At 34.5% G+C, this 26933-nt stretch overlaps 1 protein-coding gene and 2 long non-coding RNA genes across 3 annotated transcripts; 2 read left to right on the top strand and 1 right to left on the bottom strand.

Annotated features, from left to right (window-relative positions):
* Positions 1–23389, bottom strand: LOC145558086 (WAT1-related protein At3g28050-like). Its single transcript, XM_081619254.1, has 7 exons — positions 23205–23389; positions 22836–22901; positions 20976–21089; positions 20637–20874; positions 1791–1949; positions 1445–1593; positions 1–478 (listed from the first exon to the last, which is right to left on the bottom strand). The coding sequence occupies exons 1-7, from the start codon at positions 23375–23377 to the stop codon at positions 310–312; spliced, it is 1068 nt and encodes a 355-aa protein (XP_081475380.1). The 5' UTR covers positions 23378–23389; the 3' UTR covers positions 1–309.
* Positions 9111–10580, top strand: LOC145558167 (uncharacterized). The gene is made up of 2 exons (XR_014092395.1): positions 9111–9172; positions 10338–10580. It is a non-coding gene; the product is annotated as an uncharacterized LOC145558167 (long non-coding RNA).
* On the top strand, positions 14420–15889 carry LOC145558222 (uncharacterized). Its single transcript, XR_014092405.1, has 2 exons — positions 14420–14481; positions 15647–15889. It is a non-coding gene; the product is annotated as an uncharacterized LOC145558222 (long non-coding RNA).
* Positions 23390–26933: the final 3544 nt, after the last annotated feature.

Raw genomic sequence — 26933 nt, 5'->3', positions numbered from 1 at the left:
TTGACTATATTTTATTAGTGAAATTCCTTTTCTTCTTATCATAAAAAAAAAAATATCAAGTGTGCCTATATGCACTAATTAAATTCTAATCAAAATTTACTATATGTGCCTCATTTCCTCTAATAAATTGAATGGATACTCTTGCACCTTGAAGACAACACTTTAAAAAAAAAAAAAAAAAAATCTATTTTGTAAAATTGTGTCTAATATGGTAAAGACCATAACACCATGTATCCATGTGATATGGTAAAGACTTGGGATATATGTTGAAGAAAATTTAGAATAAAATTTTGAACTTTATAATTTTTTTTATACATTCATGTTGTTTTGCAACAGAGGTTCTTTATGAGAAGCTGAATCTTCTTCTTCGGAGTTATATGCCAATCTACTTTCAACAACTTCTTTTTCGGACTCCTCTTCTGCTTTTCCCTTCATCACCGTGTAAAATCCAATTGCGATAACTGTGCCTCCAATCAAACTACATACACCAATTAAGCATTACTTTTATTATTTATTCCGTAATTAAGTTCAGTAAACAAACGAATTTGTAAAACAAAAAATAATTAAATATAATTTTAAAAAAAAAGTTAATTTAAAAGTGTTTTAATCTCATGGTTTGCTTCAAAAAAAAAATCTCATGGTTAATTGTGACTTGTGAGGTACTTTCCCACTATTTTACCACTAGACGAAATACTATTTGGCACTATATTTTGATAGGTTTACAACTAAAGTACGTTGTAATTAGGGTCTGTTCACTTCAGTAGTTCAGCTTAATTTTCGTTCAGTTTAGTTCATCTCAGCTCCTAATTTCCTTCTTTCATAATATATTCATTTCAGCTCTATTCAGTTCTGTTCAGCTCTAATCAGTTCAGTTTATTTCAGCTCAGTTCAGTATATGTGAACATACCCTTAATTGAATTAATTTGTTTAAGCAAATGAATTTACTTTGTTCCTAATTAAATTATGGAGTATTTTTTTTAATACTCGATGATAAGTAATAATGTGTTTTAATTTAATTCACCTGATCTAATATTTACTTGCTTGAACTCAATTGAACTTACTTAGTACTTATGTCCTGAGAGATTTCTTTCGATTTGGCTTTATGTCACAGTTTTAGTCGTTGACAACATTAATGAGGAAAAAAATATATAATCAAATATTTTAAGGGTACAAATTTTTATACATTATTCTTAAGATTTAATAAAGAAAAGACATAATTAACATAAATAAGGGCCATAAACATTTTAGAGGGTATAATTATTCAAACACTTATCATAAAAGTATTATTATAATTATTATTATTATCTCAAACTTCTCTAATCAATTCTTAATCAATAATCATGATAACTTCTAATCAATTCTTTTAAAATGACGACTTTAAATTTGATTCAATATTACTAAGAGATATAAATAAAATTATTTGAGAATAGAATAAAATTAGTACCTTCCAAGATGGAGAATGTCTCCAAGAAAAGATACTCCCATAACCACTGCAATTATCATTTGAAGTGGCTTAAACATTGCCACAAATAAGGGCCCCTTCTTTCCACAAGCCCAAGTCTGGACAGTATTTACCACACCAACTTCCAAAGCCTGGTAAAACAATATTAAATAAATAAAATTTTAATGTCGACTACTCCGTAATAACAAGTAAGAAATTATCTGCGGTAAAAATTAAATGTAGTCGACTTTATTTTGATTATATGTAGTCGACTTTATTTTGATGGTAAGAGTATTAAACTTTGATTATAGAAGTCAAATACAAGTAAATACTACTCCGAATAACTTACCCCGAATAAAATAGCAATCCACACGATGCTAATAGTCGGGGTCCAAACACTTGTATCATCTTCAGCTAGAAAGGTAACAATTGCTGCTACGATTGTTTCGAAGAAGAAGCTAATCAGTGTTATAAGTATCTCTGAGTGGAAGTCCCTTGCTATCCAAGTCTATTGATCAAAACAATATTATACACCATAATATTGCAACTATAATAATGAATAAAACTCAAGAATTATGTTGGAAAAATGTAGAGAATGGAAAATTGTCTAGTTAGTTAGTTAGTGTAGGATGGATAAAACACAGGGCAGTTCAATTCAATTTAGTTTAGCTCCTAATTTCCTTCTTTCATAAAATATTAATTTCAGCTATATTCAGTTCAATTCAGCTTCAATCAGTTCAGTCCAGTACGTAAATGTGAACATGCCCATAGTCTTGTCGATAACTATTGAATAAAAATCATTTTATGTATCGAGTTTGTTTTAGAAACAAACTCAACAACATTCGTAAGTATGTGACTAATATATATATATACTCAACAACAATTTTTAAGTGTGAAGTAATTTAATATCCCACATTGAAAAATTTATCATAAGTATGTGACTGATATATATATACTAGGTTAGTTCCCGTGCCCCACGATAATTTTCAATAATTGTTAACTATTATTATGATTAGTTTTTTATGAAGAAAAAATATCTAAAAAAATATAGTTAACAAATTTTGATCAAAATAAAGTGTTAAAAAAGATATGTTAGATACAAAATGATGTAGAAAATGATCAAAAGTATGTTAATAATATTTTTTTAAACTGCATAAATTGTTCAGTTAAAGATAGGTTTTTTTAGATTTTAACGCCTGCTAAAAACACGAAAATAGTTTTTAACACCTCAAAAAAAAAAAATGGGTATTAACACCATACAAATTTTCAAAAAATTGGTATTACCACCACTTAACGGTTTCCGTTAAAAAATTCCGTTAAATGTGGTCCACAGTGACACGTGTCACTATTTTATTTGTTTAAAAAATAATAAAAAATAAATTGAAAACCTAAAACTACCCCAGCCCCACCCACCGCGCCACCACCGGCGTCCCCAAACCCACCCCCTTCCGGCGTCCGGCGTCCCAGTGAATCGCCCGGCGCCGGTGACCCCACCCCCACCACCCTTTCCTCCACCTACGCACCCCACCCCTTCCCTTTCCCCATCTTCGTTCCCGACCCACAACCCCGAAACCACCCTAAACGGGTTTTAGGGTTTCGTTTGGGGTGGTAGGGAATCGATTAAGGGAGGGGGAAAGGAGAGGGAGGGCGTTTCCGGGGGAGGAGGAAGGGGAGGAGGGGCGTTTTCCGGGGGAGGGGGCGTTTAGGGTGGTTTCGGGGTTGTGGTCGGGAAATGAAAATGGGGAAAGGGAAGGGGTGGGGTGCGTAGGTCGAGGAAAGGGTGGTGGGGGTGGGGTCGCCGGCGCCGGGCGATTCTCTGGGACGCCGGACGCCGGCAGTGGGTGGGTTTGGGGACGCCGGTGGTGGCGCGGTGGGTGGGGCTGGGGTGGCTGGGGTAGTTTTAGGTTTTTTTATTTTTTTAAATTTTTTTTTAAAAAATTTTATTTTTTGTTTTTTAATTTTTTATTTTTTTTTATTTTTTTGGCCAATAACAAAGCGACACGTGTCTATATGGCCCTACTTAACGGATTTGTAAACGGAATCAGTTACGTGGTGGTTATACCCAATTTTTTGAAATTTGGGTGGTGTTAAAATCAATTTTTTTTTTTTGGAGGTGTTAAAAACCATTTTCGGGTTTTTAGCAGGTGTTAAAATCTAAAATAACCTTAAAGATATGCTATTTTTTTTAAGTAATTATATTGTATAAAGATTATGGAGTTATTTTTGTATAAGATTTGTTTGTTTAATACAATTTTATACAAAAAAAAAAAAAAAAAGCTAAGGACACACTAGGAGATGACAATTTATGTGTCATTGCTGGTGTGTCTTTTAGTATATAGTTATTTATACTCGTCTTGTATATGATCAATATGTGTACTTGACTTGTATGTGGTGAAATTCCCCCTTTTTCTCAGACCACCATCACTCATAAAACTAGCGAATTCGAAAAAATATACTGCCTCCGGTCCAAATTACTCTCAACTTTGAGGTATTATTAGTGAGATATAAAATATTCCAAACTTGCGAGTAATTGTACCGGAGGTAGTATAAAACTATATCAATATGGGTATTTATGTGTACGTCTTGAAAAATTATGAACAATGGTAATTTTTTACCATATGACGTGACCTGTTTGGTCCATGTTTCATGGGGACTAAAGCAAATATTTACTATGGGATGGTATATACCATTAAATGGTAATGTTTTATACCACCAATGTAGTAAAAAATTGTAGATATTTGATGAGTTTTTTACACCGTGGTATAAATTATACCACGAAAATTGATGCTCTTACGAATATTAAGAATTTTCAAGCACATATCTATCACACATGCAAAAGCACGTATATTTCTTTTTCTTTTTTGTACAAAAAGTATATTACTTCTTTTTTCTTCTTCTTATTTTATTTTATTTTTATTTTAAATAATGTGTATGTGGTTTAATTGTTGTAATACGTGTTTTAAAAAGTACTCCCTCCATCCCTTAATATAAAGTCTCTTTCTCATAAATGTTAAAAATAGACTTTATATTAACTATTAAGGGATGGAGGGAGTAGTTGACAACATAACAAGGATAACTATGCTTCAAAAAAAAAAAAAAAAAAAAAGGATAACCACATGCTCCCTCCATCTTAAAATTAAGTGCATGTTTTTCATTTGAGGATGCCCCATTTTCTCATGGTGAGAAACAAATTTCGTTTCTTAGTGAAAAACAGGGAATTTCCATTTTCATTTTTCACGGATTTTAACTAAAATAGATAATGTAAATCAACTTATTTACCATCACAACAATCATGCACAACGCCTTCTTTCGTTTCTCTCTCTAGAAAACCAAGCCCTTATCCCCACCGCTTCCTAATTTCAGCCACAGCTCGCCGGCGATCGGCGTCTCTCCTTGCCATCGTCGGCGAGTCGATAATTTTAGGCTTCTTATAATTTGTTTTTTTAGGTTGTTTCAAGGTTTAGACAGTGGAATTAGGGGACTAGCAAAGAAGTTGTTGTCTTCAAGTCCATCGGTGGTTATCAGGTTGGTGTGTCGTTAAGGGTGTCGGAATTGTCCAACAAATCAAGGAGCCAAGGCTATTCTTATCGCCGCCGTCGAAAGGAATTTCGTTAATTGTTTTCCCGACGGTAAAGGTGAAGTTAAGACTAGGGTTTCCTCCCTTAATCCAAGGTTTGATTCGGGTGAGGTGGTCTTCTTTGTTAGCCTTAACGATTGTATGTGGTGCTCGTTTCTGCCGGTGCGATAGGCTGAGTACTCCTTGCTTCTTATGGTACTCACAAGATGCTTTGTGTGGTCTGCTAGTTTTCTTTGCTCTGTTTTTTGGTTAAGTTGTTTATGTTTTGTCTTGGTTTAATTATGTTTTATTGCCTTCCTTTGCTTTTGTTGTTGTTCATATGTTTAGTTTTCAATAATACCCTTGACCTGTTTGTTTATGAGTTGGAGTTTCTTCGGATAGTTCTCCTTTTGGAGGCTAATGAAGTGTGGTGGTTGTTTTTTGAGTCTGGTTGGTTGGCAATAGCCTTGGATTTAGGGGTAGTACAGTTGAGTAGTACTCGGATTGTTGGCATGGTAGTCAGTTTAGCTGCTTTATTGGGGAGGGATTATGCTATGGGGAGTTGTTGTCACTTTGAATGTGTGGCTTCCCTCTTTGGTGCCCTCTGTGTTTATGCTATTTTTCAGAGGCTAGAGTTATTTGTGCAAGTAGTTAGTTTTCCCTGCACTTGGAGTTTGCATGGAGAAGTTAATTTTGAGGGGAGAGGTTTGTTTGTGTTTCCTGTTGCTACTTGGTTGAGGGATGATTTGGGTGTTCAGTCAGTAACTATCATCCCAGTGTCAGTGTTGATGATGACAAAGACAGTCATCATTAAAAATTCAAAAGTTGAAGGAGGCTCCCCATCTTTAATGGTGGTGGTAAGCAAAGTCCTCCATTTTTTTGCGTTCTATATAGGTAGAATTGCAGGAAAGGGACCTGCATTTTGGTGTAAGGTTCCTCATGGAAGAGTCGTGAAAAAATACGACTCTCATGGGTTGGCTCTTGGACTCTTAGGAGGTGGCTATGCTTTTAGATCCCTAGGAGTGGAGTCATTTTATGGGTTCTTTTTTCGGCAACAGGGTGCTGCTTTCGACTTTCGGGTGTATGGTCTCTTCACTACTTCCATCGTGAATTTGCATAGGTGTCATTGCAAGTTTCGGTTCCCTTCTCTAGTGTTAGCTTGCATTATCAGTCCTTCTCCAAGGTTTTGGTTCGTTTGGCAACTATTGATCCAAGAAAAGGTTTTGGTAAGAACCTTATGGTTATCCGGGCTCCGAGGTAATTGGTATGTTGCTCAAGGGTATGGACAGTCACTTCGTTTTCCCTCTACTGGTAAGTGGCAAACCCTCTCTATGGGTTTGTTTGGGCGTGTGGGTTCTGCAACAATACACAAGGTTTTTCTTTTTGTTTTTGCGTGTTTAGCTAGGTGGATTTGGTTGTTTTTAGTTACTTGTTTTAGTTCTCTTAGGTTGTAATTTGCCCTTTATTTATGAAGTTCTCATTGTCAAAAAAAAAAAAAAAACTAAAATAGAAAATGTAATATTGGGTGTTACATATAAATTAATTAGATACCTTAAAACAATGATTGGTGATTCCTTAAAAGCCAATAATAGTAAACGAGTGAAATGATTTGGTGGGAATTAAATGTCCAAATTGTCAAGTACAGCTTTATAAAGCAAGTGAGTGGGTCTGTGGACTGTGGGTGTGACAATTATTAACAAGTGGATGAAATCTTGGGAGAAATTGTGTTAATATTGGAAGTGAGGGTAAAAGTGTCTAGAAAAGTAAGATATTTTTTAGAAATACTCTCGTAGACACTTAAATTTAAAACACTAGGAAAGGAAAACTGATAGAATATGATAAATATTCTCGATATTATTTGTATAGAACGATATATATTGTAGATATTTTGTAATTTTCTTGTGAGATCTCCTAACGTGTTTAGGACTCGCCCTTGTAACCCTATATATATTTGATCAATGGAATTACTCCAATCTAAGGAGTTTACTGTATCTAACATGGTATCACATCTCAGGTTTTGATCCAATCTCGTTTCCGCAATTTTTTTTTCTTTTTCTCTACCCTAGCCGTACTAAATTTCCCCCCTCCATCGTTGCTCTAATCGGCCATCATGACCAAAGGTGACGGTGAAACTTCCAACTACCATCCTGCTTTTGGTGTTAACAACATCATAAACGTAATCCCCATGATTCTTGATCGTGACAAAGTTCAATATTCAAATTGGGTTGAATTGTTTAAATGTCATGCCCACGCATACAATGTTCTCGATCATATCGACCCGAAAACCACAAGACCTATAGGATTATCGGATGACCTTTGGAAGAGACTCGATTCGGTTGTTAAAAACTGGATTTATGGCACAATTTCCCGTGATTTGCTTAAAATAGTGTTGTGCAAGGGGGCCTCGGCTTAGGTTATTTGGGATAAGCTTAAAGAGATTTTTCAAGATAATAAAACAGCTAGAGCAGTGTATCTTGAAAATCAGTTCAATGCGTTGCATCTCTCCAATTTCAATGACATATCCTCCTACTGTCGTGAATTGAATAATTTAAAAGATCAATTGGCCAATGTTGATTAACTGGTGTCGGAGCAAAAGATGGTGATTCGTTTGGTTTCGGGGCTCGTCAATATTGATTTCAACACTGTTGCTACTATGATACAACAGTCAGACCCCATGCCTTCTTTTGAGACTACTCGGTCTCGTCTTCTCCTTGAGGATTCGAGGCGTGCCAATGACACAAGTGCGTCTGCAACGTCTTTTATAGCTCAATCGAGCACTTCGGGTACCTCCGGAACCACCACCGCACCACCACAGCCACAGCAGCAGCCGGTCGGCAGGGGTGGTGGCTCAGGTGGTTGTGGCAAGGGGCGCGGCCGTGGTCGGGGCAGAGGTCGTGGCCGTGGGCTGTAATCCCCCATATTTTAAAATATATTATAAATGAAATTATATATTATTTATAATATTTACTTGTATTTTTCCGGAATTTAATTTCAAAAGTTTCAAATTATTTTTGGGGTTGATAAACGATTTTATTACAAAGAACTTTTTATGAACCTTCCTTCTATAATTTATGTCCAACAAACAAACCAAACCCAGTTTACTTTCTTAATTGACCCATTAATTTAATGAGGCCCAATATCCCTACTTACCCTACTACCCTCTCTCCTATAAATACCCCATACATCCCCAAAAATTTCCCCACACAAAGGTTAGTCTTATTTTCTTTCTCCTTTGTTTTATTAATTTGTGTAATTATAATTATTGATTATGGGTTTTGATTTTATTGTTTGAAATTAATTTAATTAGTATCAAATTGTATTTTGATGATTAAACTTTATAATTTCAGATTTTATAAATGTTATAATTTTCAGATTTTGTAAATTTAATAACCTAGGGTTTTTAATCATTGAAAATCATGATTTTAGGGTTTTTATGAACAATCGATTTAGGGCTTTTATAGTAATGATGTTTTGAAATTTTGGTGATTATACTACTAATTAGTTTAACTTAATTCCAGATTATTTTGAACACGTAAATTCGTGTTTTAATGTTTAGATTTTGGTTCGTTAATATTAATCCCGTTTTAATCCCGATCAGGTTCTGAACTCATCCGATTTTGACAAAAAAGTAGTGTTTTCCATGTGGAAACAATGTTTTAAGAAAGACTCACTACCTTTGGTAGTGAGCACCACCCTCTCGTGGCCAAATTCAGCCTCTAAATATGATTTTCGGGCAGTTTTTGATTTTTAACGAAGTTTTTTTTTATGCTTAATGTTTATGATTAGTTTTGGGTTTTGATTTTATAGTATAAAGTTTATATTTTTAGTATCAAAATCATGTTTTTATGTTTTAAACTAATAATTTCAGATTATAATTGTTGTTATAATTTTCAGATTTTATAAGTTTAAAAACCTAGGGTTTCAATTTATTTAAATTGGGATTTTAGGGTTCTTATGACTAATTAAATTGGGGATTTTGTTCCTATTGTATTTCTAATGCATAATTAATCATAAAAACATGTTTTAATGAATTTTTAAGGAGTTTTAATCTAAATTATATTGCTGGAAATTTGGTTAAGTATTAATTTATTATTGTTGCTTGTTTTCTAGGAAGTGATTATTTCTTAGGAGACTTTTAAGTGATTAAAAGTGGCACAAAGGATTGTTTATACGAGGTACGTACATGTCTACTTCGTTGTAAGTGGTATCATGTTTAGGTACCAAAGAAAAGAACTTAGTTTCATGATTAGAGAACACTTTGATGAAAATTGTTTGGTTATACATTTAATTAATTCATGTGCTTATGTTTATGAGACATGTTTTGGTGAATTGATTATGCTTGTATGGAATTATGGATGCAAACATGTTGAATTATATTGGATTAATTGTTTGTATGGAATGTTGATACAAACATATTTTATTGGATTGGTTTGTTAACCACATTTGGATTATTAAAGGATTGGAATTGAATGGTTTAAGTGGAATGAATTTATTAATTATTCCACAAGGTTATTATTTATTTATTTATTACTCAATCATGAATTGTTAGTATGTTGAGTAAAGGTGGATTAAGCCGAAATGGCTAGGTGAGTTGACTATGTTCAACAATTTGGATAATTTGGAAGTTTAATGGAATTAAAGGTCAACTTGTGATGTGATCACCATTGTCCTAAATAAGATTAAAAGTGAATTGATGTATGATTGTTATGTATGGTCTTCTTGATTGAGTCGGCTATTAATTAAAATTGTAATCACGTAAAGTGAAACATGGATGAGCAGTAAAACTCTAGAAAGCGTGCACTTCTAGAGTATTGACAATTATGGGTTGGGGTACACGGTGGTAGCCCGTGGCTTTTCGAGGCTTGTTTGATCAACATGTCCTCTTTTCTTTTGGTATTTACATTTTTATTTTATAATGAAAGTTAGATGGGATCCTAGACTAACTTTGTGAGAATGGAGTCGCGCCCATTCTTGCATCGCGCTAAACTTTTATTTAAATGGTCATTTGGGACCAAAATGATTTGATGGATTGGACAACCTCGTCTATTGCTTACTCCAACTAAATTAATTAAATTAAATATAAAGAGTCAAGTGTTTGGAATTGATTAGCAAGTATGTTGAGTCGATTGAATTGTTTAAGTGTGGAGTCTTGATTAATGAATTTATGTTGTATGTTTATTTACTTTAATTAGTTGAGCATGCTAGGCTTGGTACGTTGTAGCTTGTATGTACTCAGCTTTGCTGATTGCGTGCTTTTGTGTGTTTTCTTTTGGTCATGGCCTTCGCCTTTCAATGACCCTGTGATGATCCAATTATTACACTTGTATTATTGGGGAGCAGTATCGCACAGGTTATCTTGATGATGTGAAGTTCGGGGATTTGACATACGCATTGTCAAGGGATTGGTGTGATTGAGAGTATTCGTTCTTTGTGTTGAACTTATTTATGTTTTACTATTTTAATTATGTTTTGGGATTTTGGAATATTGGTTTGGTTTTAATAAGGGCCTTTATGGTTCCAATTTGTAAGCTTTGACTTATTGGTTTTCTAAATTATATTATTTTAATATTTAAGTTGGATTTCCGCTGCAATACTTTGATAAAGCCTTAACGTTTTAACACGTGGCGGTAACATGCCAATGGTTCTCCTCTATTTTTATTTAAAGTAAGTGGTTTGGAAAAGGGAGAATTATTGGGGTGTTACAAAGTGGTATCAGAGCTTAGGTTAGATTTAATTACCACTAAAGCCAATTTTAAAGTTTTAGGCGCCTAACGTTTTAAATTTAATGAGTTTTATTTAACTACCTTATTTAAAGTTAACTTAAGTTTTCAAAAAAAAAATATTCTATTCTATTATATTGATTTCGGCATTTATATATATATATAAAAAAGTATTTGTTTATTTTATCTAATTTTCGAATTATTTATTTATTTGAAATAAAATTATTTAATTTATTTATTTTATTTTCTTAACTTCCTTGCTTGTTTCATTTTATCGGTGAGATTTGGGTAGCTTTAGAAAGGGCGTATAGGATAGATTATTTATTTCTATATGCATTGTAATTAATTCTTTTGTCTTTTTATTATTGTATGAAGTGATTATGCAAGTTATTTAATTGTGTATGTTTTATCTAATGTTGCAAACTTGAGTGATCACTTAGTATCATGTTTAAGGTTTAAATCATGTAATATGGAAACTATATGTGATGATTTGTGCTATATAATATGTGTAAATTAACTTTACGTGAAGCATGTAATTATGTGATTATTATAGTGTGTTTATTTAATTATATTATTTACTTAATGTTTGGGTTTTGGAAGGGATATAATCAAGGGAATTATTTTATTTAATTTTCGTGTGCGTAGGAATGATTAAAATTAAATAATCATTTCCTTTAAAAGTGATTTATTAGGGGCGATTGTGTGGCCGTGTCCACCTTTCTACCTTAATATATATATTTGATGATTATGAATGTGATTTATTGAGCAAGTGAGTTCTCTCGTGTTGATGTCGGCCTGAGAGTGTGTTACATTTCTAGGCAGAGAAGGAGGATGGCTAACAACGATGCTTTAGCTGATGCTATTAGGCTTCTAGCTGAGAACTTGAACCAAAACCGCAATGATAATCCCGATCCTGCTGGTGAGATGTTTAAGAAGCTTGCACAAGTCAAACCACCATACTTTGAGGGAGGTGGAGACCCAACTTTTCTGGAGAATTGGATTAGGGAGTTTGATAAGATTTTTGCTGCTTTGAATTGTCCTGTGAATATGAGAGTGGATCAAGCTGCCATGTATTTGAAGGAAGAGGCAGATATTTGGTGGAGGGATAATGGAAACGTGCTTCGTGCTGAGGCTAATTTTGGTTGGGAGACTTTCAAAACCAAACTTAGGGAGAAGTTCTATCCACCATTCTTAAGGAAGCAAAAGGCTCAAGAGTTTATCAATCTGCAGATGAACAATATGTCGATTACTGAGTACTATAACAAGTTTATGAACTTGGCGAGGTTTGCTCCTGAGGTAGTGCCTACCGAGGAGTTGAAGGCTCAAAGATTTGAGCAAGGTTTGACTAAACAATTGCAGAAGGACTTGGCTGGAAAGACATTTAAGACTCTAGATAAGGTTTATGGGAGAGCAGCGCACTTGTACGGTCTAAATGTCAGGAGTGCACCTGAGAGTGGAAGTGTTGGAGAAAAGCGTAAGGATTTTGGGAATTCGAGTGACCAAGGTAACTCCAAAAAGCCAAGGAACGAGAATTTCCAGAATAGGAATGTTCAGAACAATGGAGGGTCATCTAGAATTAATGGCGAAGCTGAGAGGCATTACAACTGCAAGAGATGTGGCAAGGATCATCCTGGAAAGGATTGTGATGGGAACTTGGTTGTGTGTAGATACTGTAACAAGAAGGGCCATAGGGAGTTTGAGTGTTTCTCCAAACTAAAGCAACAAGGGAATGGGAACAAGTTTACTCCAACAAGCAATCGAGGAGAGAATTCGAATGGTTATAATGGGAATGGAAAGAACGGAAATGTTGGCAACAACAACTCCGGGACTCAAGGAAAGAATGTCACTACAGGTCGTTTGTCTGTGATGAACAAGAAGGAAGCTGAAAGGTCTTCTGATGTTGTCACTGGTAACTTTTCTATTCATTCTATTTCTATTAAAGTTTTATTTGATTCTGGAGCCACCTATTCTTTTATTTAAAGTTCTGTTGTGAAACAATAAGGACTAGTTAAACCGAATCCGATTGACTTGCCTATTAGTTTGCCTATTGGTGAAGTTGTGAGGTGCACCAAGATACATAAAGGATAACCATTGATGATATTTTGGTATAATCGAATTTTGAGGAAAAAACATGAGCCCTTGAGAGGTCGAGGATTATATGAGAAAGAGAAATCCTGAGTTATTTAATGAGGTGAGTTACGAGGGCGTAACTCTTGTTCTTTAAGGGGGGTAGAATGCGTATAATTTCGCGCGTTTTGCCCTATTTTATGTTATTTTATGGTGTTTTCATGCTTTTCATAGCCATTTTATTGTTTACGTATCTAGTGAAGTGCGTAAATTGGGATGGTGATAAGATATTAGTGTTAATATTATGACACAATTGGAATTCCAGCAACATAATTTTGAAAATTTTGAATGATTTTATGCAAATGTTTTGCAATTTAAGGGATTTTGTGCTAAGTTTCGGGACGAAACTTCTTTTAAGAGGGGTAGATTGTAATCCCCCATATTTTAAAATATATTATAAATGAAATTATATATTATTTATAATATTTACTTGTATTTTTCCGGAATTTAATTTCAAAAGTTTCAAATTATTTTTGGGGTTGATAAACGATTTTATTACAAAGAACTTTTTATGAACCTTCCTTCTATAATTTATGTCCAACAAACAAACCAAACCCAGTTTACTTTCTTAATTGACCCATTAATTTAATGAGGCCCAATATCCCTACTTACCCTACTACCCTCTCTCCTATAAATACCCCATACATCCCCAAAAATTTCCCCACACAAAGGTTAGTCTTATTTTCTTTCTCCTTTGTTTTATTAATTTGTGTAATTATAATTATTGATTATGGGTTTTGATTTTATTGTTTGAAATTAATTTAATTAGTATCAAATTGTATTTTGATGATTAAACTTTATAATTTCAGATTTTATAAATGTTATAATTTTCAGATTTTGTAAATTTAATAACCTAGGGTTTTTAATCATTGAAAATCATGATTTTAGGGTTTTTATGAACAATCGATTTAGGGCTTTTATAGTAATGATGTTTTGAAATTTTGGTGATTATACTACTAATTAGTTTAACTTAATTCCAGATTATTTTGAACACGTAAATTCGTGTTTTAATGTTTAGATTTTGGTTCGTTAATATTAATCCCGTTTTAATCCCGATCAGGTTCTGAACTCATCCGATTTTGACAAAAAAGTAGTGTTTTCCATGTGGAAACAATGTTTTAAGAAAGACTCACTACCTTTGGTAGTGAGCACCACCCTCTCGTGGCCAAATTCAGCCTCTAAATATGATTTTCGGGCAGTTTTTGATTTTTAACGAAGTTTTTTTTTATGCTTAATGTTTATGATTAGTTTTGGGTTTTGATTTTATAGTATAAAGTTTATATTTTTAGTATCAAAATCATGTTTTTATGTTTTAAACTAATAATTTCAGATTATAATTGTTGTTATAATTTTCAGATTTTATAAGTTTAAAAACCTAGGGTTTCAATTTATTTAAATTGGGATTTTAGGGTTCTTATGACTAATTAAATTGGGGATTTTGTTCCTATTGTATTTCTAATGCATAATTAATCATAAAAACATGTTTTAATGAATTTTTAAGGAGTTTTAATCTAAATTATATTGCTGGAAATTTGGTTAAGTATTAATTTATTATTGTTGCTTGTTTTCTAGGAAGTGATTATTTCTTAGGAGACTTTTAAGTGATTAAAAGTGGCACAAAGGATTGTTTATACGAGGTACGTACATGTCTACTTCGTTGTAAGTGGTATCATGTTTAGGTACCAAAGAAAAGAACTTAGTTTCATGATTAGAGAACACTTTGATGAAAATTGTTTGGTTATACATTTAATTAATTCATGTGCTTATGTTTATGAGACATGTTTTGGTGAATTGATTATGCTTGTATGGAATTATGGATGCAAACATGTTGAATTATATTGGATTAATTGTTTGTATGGAATGTTGATACAAACATATTTTATTGGATTGGTTTGTTAACCACATTTGGATTATTAAAGGATTGGAATTGAATGGTTTAAGTGGAATGAATTTATTAATTATTCCACAAGGTTATTATTTATTTATTTATTACTCAATCATGAATTGTTAGTATGTTGAGTAAAGGTGGATTAAGCCGAAATGGCTAGGTGAGTTGACTATGTTCAACAATTTGGATAATTTGGAAGTTTAATGGAATTAAAGGTCAACTTGTGATGTGATCACCATTGTCCTAAATAAGATTAAAAGTGAATTGATGTATGATTGTTATGTATGGTCTTCTTGATTGAGTCGGCTATTAATTAAAATTGTAATCACGTAAAGTGAAACATGGATGAGCAGTAAAACTCTAGAAAGCGTGCACTTCTAGAGTATTGACAATTATGGGTTGGGGTACACGGTGGTAGCCCGTGGCTTTTCGAGGCTTGTTTGATCAACATGTCCTCTTTTCTTTTGGTATTTACATTTTTATTTTATAATGAAAGTTAGATGGGATCCTAGACTAACTTTGTGAGAATGGAGTCGCGCCCATTCTTGCATCGCGCTAAACTTTTATTTAAATGGTCATTTGGGACCAAAATGATTTGATGGATTGGACAACCTCGTCTATTGCTTACTCCAACTAAATTAATTAAATTAAATATAAAGAGTCAAGTGTTTGGAATTGATTAGCAAGTATGTTGAGTCGATTGAATTGTTTAAGTGTGGAGTCTTGATTAATGAATTTATGTTGTATGTTTATTTACTTTAATTAGTTGAGCATGCTAGGCTTGGTACGTTGTAGCTTGTATGTACTCAGCTTTGCTGATTGCGTGCTTTTGTGTGTTTTCTTTTGGTCATGGCCTTCGCCTTTCAATGACCCTGTGATGATCCAATTATTACACTTGTATTATTGGGGAGCAGTATCGCACAGGTTATCTTGATGATGTGAAGTTCGGGGATTTGACATACGCATTGTCAAGGGATTGGTGTGATTGAGAGTATTCGTTCTTTGTGTTGAACTTATTTATGTTTTACTATTTTAATTATGTTTTGGGATTTTGGAATATTGGTTTGGTTTTAATAAGGGCCTTTATGGTTCCAATTTGTAAGCTTTGACTTATTGGTTTTCTAAATTATATTATTTTAATATTTAAGTTGGATTTCCGCTGCAATACTTTGATAAAGCCTTAACGTTTTAACACGTGGCGGTAACATGCCAATGGTTCTCCTCTATTTTTATTTAAAGTAAGTGGTTTGGAAAAGGGAGAATTATTGGGGTGTTACATGGGCAGCCACAACAATAGCCGCAACATCCCCCACCCCAGCAACAGGCCGCACCCATGTGGGGGGCATCGCAGCAGTAACAGTGGGCACCCCCACCTGCCCAGCAGGCTCTGTAATGGGGCTATGCCCCTTTCCTGCACCCACAACAGTGGGCAGCTCCAAGGCCTACCTTCCCACGACAGCCTCAGCATACCAATTAGCCACAATCTCACTTTGCAGGGCCACCTCTGCACCAACAACAATATCAAGGCCAAACTTCGGAGTACGGTGCCACGATGACTCCAACCGAGCTAGGCAATGCTTTTGCAACTATGAGCCTACCAAACTACGACCCGGCTTGGTACATGGACTCTGGTGCTTCGTCTCACATGACTAATCAAGCTGGTAATCTCTTACCCTTTTTTACTTTAAGCACTCATAATTATATTCAAGTGGGAAACGGTCAACGCATTCCAATAACTGGTTATGGTCACTCAACTATTGCTAATAAAACCCTTACTTTACGTGATGTTTATTTAGCTCCACAAATTATCAAAAAATTAATTTCTGTTAGAAAATTTACCTCTGATAATTCCGTGTCCATTGAGTTTGATCATACTGGTTTTCTGTGAAGGATCTTCGAACGGGGAATCTAATAACCAGATGCAATAGTACGGGGGACCTTTATCCTGTGACCGCAGCTCCGTCAGCTTGTCTAGACACTTCTCTTACAGCCTTGTCTCCTTCTACATGGCACAACCGTCTAGGACATCCCGGGGCACCCACCTTAGATTTTCTTAAAAGTAGGAATTTGATTGTTTGTAATAAGGAGCATGACTCCAGTACTTGTGTTGGTTGTCAATTGGGAAAACATACTCGCTTGCCTTTTTATCATATTAATAGCACTACTCATCATTCTGCTTTTAGAATTATTTATGCTGATATGTGGACTTCTCCAATTCATAGTGACAAAGGTCACAAATACTATTTAGTGCTTTTAGATGATTTCACTCACTATCAGTGGACTATTCCTCTAGCCTATAAATCCCAAGTGTTTCAAACCATCCTTAATTTTCGACAATATGTTCTCACTCAATTTGAACGTCCTATTAAATCCTTTCAAAGCGATCATGGTCGCAAATTTGATACTGATCCGTTCAAATTATTTTGTGTCAAAAATGGGGATCCTCACAAAATGGCAAAGCCGAAAGAATGATTCGTACAATTAACAACGTTAAGCGTACTCTTCTATTCCATGCTTCCCTTCCACCTTCTATGTGGCACCTAGCTCTTGAAACCGCAACATATTTACTTAATATTTTGCCTACAAAAACTCTCAATCAAATCACTCCGACTCAGGCTCTCTTTGGGGTAGTTCCGTCCTATGATCACCTTCGGGTTTTTGGGTGTCTTTGCTTTCCGAACTTGTCTGCTACTAAGTCTCACAAACTAGCACCTCGTTCCACACCTTGCGTGTTTTTGGGTTACCCTTCCGACCATAGAGGTTACCGGTGTTTGGATCTCAACACCAACAAAATAATTATCTCTCGTCATGTTACATTTGATGAGAACACTCTTCTATATCGCAACATTTCTATGTTTCGCCAAACCGATTATGATTTTTTATCTTCCGATGATCCATCACCATATTTTTTACACCACACCTTTTTGCGCTCCATGCCCTAAAATACCGACCAACCACCCCAAAGCCCGGGACAGACCAATCCGCAGGCATGCCGCAACATCATGCCTCATAGGCTCACACCGCAGCCCCCCCTGTGGACCAGCTTGCTTGGCCCAACACACACCAGTGCACGCTGGCTTCCTAGCTGCCAGGCAGCCAGACGCAACATCATGCTGGCCCTGGCAGCACTATTGCTCCGCACAGCCCCCTTCCGAGCCAGATAGTGCAGTCAGGCAACCTAGTCATGCATTGTGCTGGCTCGGGCAGCGCTGCATCTTCTCTCATCCCGGCCACGCGCACCGCTGGCTCAGGCTCCCCTGCCTACACACCCATCCTCTTCGTGGCTGCCCCCCATCACACCCACTCGTCCACCTTCCTCTCCTCAAATGCAAACTCGTTCCAAACACGACATTTTTAAACCGAACCCAATATTCGGTCTTGCCATTACCACCCCGATTCATCCAATAACCCGGTCCTCGCTTCCCAAAAATCACAAACAAGACCTTTCCAACCCTAATTGGAATGTTGCGATGCATGATGAATATAATGCTTTAATTAAAACGGGGACGTGGGAATTGGTCCTTAGGCCTACGGGGGTGAATATTGTTAATTGTATGTGGCTTTTTCATCATAAATTGAACTCTAATGGTGATCTGGAACGACACAAAGCTCATCTTGTTTGTAATGGTAATTCACAGGTTGAAGGGGTGGATTGTGACGAAACATTTAGTCCGATTGTGAAACCGGCTACTATTCGTTTGGTGCTGAGCTTGCCTATGACTCGTAAGTGGTCTATTCATCAACTTGATGTTAAAAATGATTTTTTACATGGTGATTTGAAAGAGTGTGTGTATATGCTTCAACCCCCCGGTTTTGTTGACAAGAGATTTCCAGGCTATGTTTGCAGACTTCGTAAGGCTCTATATGGTCTAAAACAAGCTCCTCGAGCTTGGTATCAACGGTTTGCTAACTTTCTCTTGCAGATGGGGTTTGTCATTCCTAAGAGTGACAATTCCTTATTCATTTTCCGACACGGGAATGATGTGGCTTACCTTCTTTTATATGTTGACGATATTGTGTTGGTTACATCCTCCTATATGTTACGTGAGCGCATTATCTCTCACTTACGTACAGAATTTCCAATGACTGATTTAGGTCCTTTGAATTTTTTCCTGGGCATTGTTGTCACTCGTACTCCATCATACTTGTTTTTGTCTCAGCAAAAGTATGCGCAAGAAATATTAGAGCGCGCAGGCATGTCTAGCTGTAAACCTGCGGCGACTCAAGTGGATACCCAATCCAAGCTCAATGCAGAAACATGGCCTAAATTTCATGATCCAACACTATATCGCAGTCTTGCAGGTGCTCTTCAGTATCTGACTTTTACTTGCCCTGATATCGCATATGCAGTTTAGCAGGTTTGCTTATGCATGCATGACCCTAGACATGCTCACTTTGATGCATTGAAACGAATATTGCGTTATATTCAGGGCTCCATTATTGATCACGGGTTACACTTATATCCTTCATCATCCTCGCAATTGATTACTTATACTGATGCAGATTGGGGCGGGTGTCCTGACACTCGTTGGTCGACCTTAGGGTATTGTTGTTTTCTAGGTGACAATCTCATCTCGGTCTTCTAAGCGTCAGCCTACTCTTTCTAAATCAAGTGCAGAGGCAGAATATCGAGGCATCGCAAATGTTGTTGCCGAAGCATGTTGGCTTCGTAATCTTCTTTTGGAGTTACTGTGTCCTCTTTGAAAGGCCACCGTTGTTTATTGTGATAATGTCAGTGTCATTTATCTATCCCATAACCCCATACAGCACCAACGCACTAAGCACATCGAAATGGACATTCATTTCGTTCAAGAAAAGATGGCGTTGGGGCATGTACGGGTCTTGCACGTTCCTTCACGATATCAGTTTGCTGACATTTTCACAAAAGGCCTACCTCGACAACTATTTTTGGAGTTCCGATCCAGTCTCAGCCTACGCCCTCCTCCCGCTGTGACTGCAGAGGTGTGATAGAATATGATAAATATTCTTGACATTGTTTGTATAGAAGGATATATTTTGTAGATATTTTGGAATTATCTTGTGAGATCTCCTAACGTGTTTAGGACTCGCCCTTGTAACCCTATATATATATATTTGATCAATGGAACTACTCCAATATGAGAAGTTTACAGTATCTAACAAAAACAAATACTTCGTATTTTATTTAGGGCGGAGGGAGTAAGGCCCGTTCACTCCACCTTAAAAAAAATGATATTTAATAAAAATAATTTCAATTCAATAAAATATGTTTAGTTTATTAAAAATAATTTCAGTTCAGTAAAAATCAGTTATTTTAAAGAAGAAATATAACAGAGAATCAGTATAAATAATTTCAGTTCTGCAAATATAATTTCAATTTGATAAAATAATTTCAGTTAGTAAAAATAATTTACGTTCAGCAAAAATAATTTAGTTTAATAAAAATAATTTCAATTCAGCAAAAATAAAGTGAAGTTAACATAGCCTAATAAGTAAATATATATGGAGTATATACAACTTTCTAAAATACAAACTAGTGTGTGGCTCGGGCAATGCCCCGTTTTGCTAGTTTGTATTTCTTTAATTAGATAATTATGTCCAACTGTTTATATAGTTATGTGTGGCTTGTGCATTGTCTTGGGTGTTAATGTTTAATTGTACCTCTTATATATTTGTATTATAAGCTTGTGAAAAATAATTGAATTATATAGCCTCTAATTTACTAAATAAATGAAAAGACTATATAATGTTAATTATGTAAAATTTAAAACATTAATTAAAGTTGGTTGAGATGGTAAATGGATGACCTTTATGTGTTGGAGGTTACGTGTTTGAATTTAGATCAAAGCATAATTTAATTTGTTCAATAAAATGCCAAATTTACGTGAACATATACTTTGGATAGAGTAGAAGGTAGAACCTTACCTTAGTGACGTAGGTGAGTGATAGAAATATACTACTACCAAAAAGGTAAAGTCCACCAAGGGCCCAATTGGGTTGAGTTTCGTTTGCATTTAGAAGAGAGAATTGGGTTGAAGAAGAAGAAAATATATTAATGGGCATTCCTTGGTACAAAGTCACTATGAGCGCACCACCAATTGACACTAACGTTCCCAAAGATTTGAGTAGGCTACTTTGAGTTCTCAAGTTCAATACCTCCATCCTAAAAAGGTCATTTTCAAAATTACTTTAATAAACTAATTGACTAAAAAAATATGAATTATTGTTCTACGAAAATTTAATCATTCATATAATAGATATTACCTGAAAATTATGCCCATTATAAAAGTGAAAGCGGGAGAAAGATTATTCATTGCTGATGCAAGAGTTGGTGAGCTATAACGTATTCCAATAAGCAAGAACATGAAGCAACCACAACTGCGTCACAAATTATTGTTGAAAACAAATTAAGCAAAATAAAAAATAGATGAATAAGTGAGTCAATTTATGAAATTTTAATATTTTTTCTAGCAATAGTTTTTATGAAAGAAAACACATTTAATAGTTTTTCAATTTACTTATAATTACTCTGTATTATTTTCAACGTTTTAGTAGACATGCAATTGACTCTAACTATTTCACGCTATATACGTCAAGTTTGCGTAATTGTATACTTTAGGTATATATGAATTTCAAAAATTGTCTGAAATTATATCAAAGCTCAGTCAAAGTGAAATTTTTTCATAAAAATAGTTAGAGTCTTAGGAATATACCTAAAGTACAATTACGCAAACTTTCATTTTTTTTTTTCTCAACTAATACAGAGTACATGTATGCATATTATTTTTAATATACCTAAAGTACAATTACTGAACTTGCTTGAGATTTGAAAAGAAAAATGAAAAAAGTCTTAAATACAAGTCTTAAGACTCAAGATGATGATGTTAAGAATTGGGGCTAAACTTGCTCTAAGTAGTTGAATAATTGCAAAAGAAATAATTAAATAAAAAAAATAAGGTAAGTTTTTATTTTTATTGTCTAATTTAACAAAAACATCTAATCAAATCGTCAACTACCTTAACAAATTTCCAATTATGTTTTTGATGATAAAGAAAGGTCGTATTGACTGTGAATTTGTGACTTGTTAGGTGTTGTGAAAACAAAATGATACCCAACTTTGACACCTTAATGTTAACTTTGACTATTTGAGTGTTTGAGCTAATAAGGAGTAAGATACTTTCTACTTCATTATTTACTTACTTTGTACTTCATTATTTACTAAAATAAGTAAAAAGGAACTTTCGTTGAATACTACAAAGTAAGGAAGGATCGATTGAAAGGGATGTTTTTATTTGGACAATTTCATCAATAACTTTAGTGAAGTTGTGTCAATTAACTGCATACTATTTTGAATTGTTGTAATTTAGTGGCATTTTATTAATTATATTATTTCACATGAGATCATTTTATAATTACAAGATTAGAAACTATATATATATAAAAAAAAAAAATAGAAAAAAATTAAAAATTATGATTTTAACACACGTAAATAAGAACATATAGCTAAAAGAGGGGGGAGCCCAAGTTTCTCTTCTTGAGAAACACCAAGTATTTCTCAAATGACAAAAAATGTAAATAAAAGCAACTTTATCAATATTTTATTTATTTTTTAGATGCTGACTCACCCCTCTCTCTCCTTCCCTTCTTTATCCTACCTCCTTATTCTAGCTTCCTATGGCTTCTCAATGTGACAACGGTGGAATTGTTACCAAGATTTTAGACGACAACCCAACACCACGGCTAGACCAACCCCAACCCACTTTTCCGGCAGCCATTTTCGGCGGCGGCTTTGCCACCGAATTCTACGAAACCCTAAGAAAAAGTAGAGAAATAAAGGGCATTGTTAACCCTAGATGGCAGGTGTTTTTCGTTTTTTTAATTTAACCTCAAAAATTTCTTCAATGGTGGAGTGAAAGGTGCTTCAATGGAGGAGAGAAATTGCTTCAATTGTACAACAAGAAAGTACAGTAAATTGTGCAAAAGAAAAAGAAAAATAGAAAATTACATATTTATCCTAGTTTTATTAGTTAAAAAGACAAATTTAACCCTATGAAATACATTTTATGTTTATCAATAAGAGAAACAGGGAATTACCCCTAAAAGAGGGTGAGATGAGAAAGATACCAAAGGACTCCAAGTAGAAAGAGCCGGAAGATCATAGCAACACCGATGTGTGGAGATGGAGTTTTCCTGTCCAAATTAATCCCATTTATTAGCATAAAGTTTCATACACAATAAGTAAATAAGCAATACTCCGATCCCTTCATTTGGGTGTCATAGAGTCGATACCATTATTAAAATCAACTACATACGTGACAACTAAATTTGACATTAAGGACATATCACATATGATATGGTAACTTCTTCAACAATAATAGTACATCCGTTACATATTATGTGCAACGATTAGACATTTTTCCTCTCTACTTTATATCAAATTGTTGCAAATAATATATAACGGAGGTAGTAATATAGATTGGAGGAATTTGTTACCTGTGGAAAAGGAAGGCAAGGGGAATAAGGAAGAAGAAAGCTATGCCATGAGTATAAGTAGTGAAGATAAAGCTGCTCATTCCTTTAGCCATTGCTGCTTTACCCAATGTATTGCAACCCACATCCATTAATTCCATAGTTAACAGAATTATTACCATCTTTATTTCCCACATTTTTCTTCTTCTTCTTCTGATCTTCTTCTTCTTCTCCTTTCTTTGTGAAAGAAACCACAAGAGTGAAGAGATTTTATATTAATGAAGAACGTGCCACAAAGTCTTTGGAATGAATAGTCCTTTTTAAGGCTGGCTTTGGAATTAGTCTTGGCTATTCCTTATTCGTTCCTCGAAGATACTATGTATATGTCAATGTAAAAAATTGTTTGGAATGAAAAGTTTTTTTTTTTTTTTTTTTTTTTTTTTTTTTTTTTTTTTTTTTTTTTTTTTTTTTCTGTTTTGACCTTTTTATTAAGAGACCCAATTACCATACCAAAATACTACATATAATAAAGTTTTATACATGAATTGAATGAATGGTTGTTGTAATAGTATTTCTTTTATTCATTGCGACACATGAACGATAATTAATTAATTAATTAATTAATTAACTAATGTTGCATAATATAATCTACCGTCAACATCAATTATATATATTACATCAACATCAAATAATAAATATAATCAAATACTTATCATAATAAAATCATTCTCAATAATATCAAGATACCCCCTATTTTAAATGCATCATCAGTTTGATTTTTACACTATTCATATGCCATGCTTGATTTAATTTAATTTTTTGCTATTATAAAATAAACAAATATTATTATATATTACTTCGTTCGCATATAATTAGATTCGTCACAATATCTATTTTCATAATATAATTTTGTTACAATTTTTAATATAGACAACTAAAGATATTAATAGTCAAAATTAAGTTTTGGCAAATGAGACGGTCAAACTAGTGCATTTAAAAATAAATAAATAAAATAAAGGAGGTTGGTTATGTTTTTACTAGGGATGGCAATTTAATCCGAGTTCGATTCGAACCCACTCCGATTCGAAGGAAAAAATCCGATTCGAATTCGTTTAAAATTAGTCCGAATCCGATAAAATAGATCCGAATCCGAATAGGAGGTGGATCGGACTTGAACCCTACGCAAAGTCCGACGAAGTCCGATCCGAGTCTGAATCCGAGAGTATAAGCATATGCTCTATACTTGGGACAATTATTTACTTGTTTTGTAGCAAAATTTTGTTATGTAACTTAGTTTATAATTTAAATATGTTATATTTATACTTTAATTGGTATGACAATACAAGCAATTAATTATAGGTATATGACATTACAAAAAATAAAAATAAAATAAAATATTTGGATCATTTCGGAGGTCTGTATAACGGACCAGATTCGGATCCGAAAATTACAACTCGTTTTTTTTGGATTCGGATCCGAGTCCAGGGTTCGTTTACTAGACGGATCGGATTCGGATTTAGCCACATCCGACTCGAATCTGATCCGTTGTCATTCCTAGTTTTGACTGAATGGATGCGTCAATGCATATCTAGAAATCTTTAAGTTTAACTATCATTAAATAAATTAAAAGGATTACTTGGTTAGTGTTATAAGAGTTATTTCGTCACTGTTATAGGGGTTACTCAATCAGTATTACGTGTAGGGTTTATTTGGCCGTTATTATATGAATTAATTTGTTAATTTACAAGCGGTCACATGGTGTGGCAGCCCCACACACAAAACACGATGAAACACTTGAAAGAAACTGAAAGAGTTTTTTCCCCCTATATATCCTTTGTTGTTTATATCATTCACTCTTTTTGATGAAGGTGGCCAATATTTGGGTAAAATGGTTATTACTTTCCCCATTCATAATTTAAGTTTCCGTATATCCTGAAATCCTTTCCCTATTTGAATTTATTCATCTCTCAATTCAATGGGGTTTTTGTAAAATTGAACACTACTTTATTCAATGCTTTATCTATATTAATTTGATGGACTTTTTGCTACCCACTATAAGATGAATTAAACATAGGCTTAGTTCTTTAAAAAAATCAATAACTATATACTTCCTCCGTTTTCTTTTACTTGCAATACTTCTCTAAAAAGGAAATGCCACAATACTAGCAACACACTATAAAAGGAAAATTATTTTAGAGAAAATCTATACTATATCCCTTATTTAAAGCACATGGCCCACTAAATTACACTTCTAACAACCACTCATCCTATTTTAAAATTTATTATATCATGTAAACCCCACCTTTTTTAATTACCGCGCTAAAGGATATGTTGCATCTAAAAGAAAACGGAAGAAGTACTAAAAGACACACCAGCAATGACATGTGTCAGTTTCTGGTGTGTCTTTTTTTTTTTTTTTATTAAAAAAATATTTTGGAAACAAATCTTATACAATACATAAATAAAAGAAAACAAATTTATACACAAATAAAAGATTTTATGTATATCTTTCCATAATATATTGCCAATTATATAAACATTAGTGCGTTTCTGATGCGGCTGGCCGTACGGTGCGGATAGCTTCCCTATTAGTAACCTTTAAAGTAACCCCTAAAGTAACCCATCAAGTAACCCCTAAAGTAACCCATCAAGTAACCCCACTTTCGTAACCCCTCTAGTAACTCCCTAAGTAACCCCCAAAGTAACCCGTCAAGTAACCCCCAAGTAACCTCACTTAAGTAACCCTCTAATAACCCCTTAAGTAACCCCTGACAGGACCAAGTAACCCCTCTAGTAATCCCTAACCGGACCAAGTAACCCCTCAAGTAACCCCTCCGACTTAGTAACCCCTGACCGAACCAAGTAACCCCTCCGACTTAGTAACCCCTGACCGAACAAAGTAACTCCTCAAGTAACCCCTCCGACTTAGTAACCCCTGACCGAACAAAGTAACCCTTCAAGTAACCCCTCCTACTTAGTAACCCCTCCGACCTAGTAACCCCTACCAGACCTAGTAACCTGACCAACTAAGCCAAGTTGTAGCAGCCACCACCTCTTAATTTTCAATAGCAAAAGTCAAATGAAAGAAGCTCATCATCTGTAAATGTTGAAAATTAAGGAACTCGATCGTACTATTATATCAATTAATTAAAATTTAAAACACAATACTGTGCTATTTCTATATAATTGATATTCTTTAAATAATGGTAAAATCATGTCAAATAACTACACTGCATATACATAAACAAACAAAGTCGCGAAAACATAGACGAATGAAGACGACGGCAACGATGGAGTCCAGTTCTTCAGCCGCGAAAACTTGTTTAATTGGAATGAATTGATGAATTTGTACCTGAATCTCTTGAAATTTGGGGAAAATGTTAGGGTTTGGAGCTTCAAAATTCAGCGCGTTTCTGGTTGCAATTCCTAAAGTAGATGAAGACGACGACTGAGGTGGAGGTTGATTTGACTGATTTCGCCGGCAAGGATGAAGACGAAGATCAAACGAAGACGACGGAGGTATGGGTTGGTTTGGAGCTTCGACAACGACGAACGAAGACGGCGACGGTGATCTAGGTTGGATCTTCGAGGAGATCGGGACGAAGATGATGAACATGACGGTGGCGGAAGACCTAGCTCGCCATTGATGGTTAGAGAGAGAAAGTTAGAAGAGAAAATGGAGGAGAGGAGAGATAGAGGAGAGAGAAAATGAATTTTTTTTTTAAAAAAATTATCGGCTACGGCCAGCCGTAT

This window comes from Chenopodium album, chromosome 1 (assembly GCF_948465745.1).
Source record: "Chenopodium album chromosome 1, dcCheAlbu1.1, whole genome shotgun sequence".
In the NCBI taxonomy this organism is placed as follows: Eukaryota; Viridiplantae; Streptophyta; class Magnoliopsida; order Caryophyllales; family Amaranthaceae; genus Chenopodium; species Chenopodium album.
Note: the sequence above shows the minus strand (reverse complement) of the source record. Positions and strands in the feature narration are given on the sequence as shown.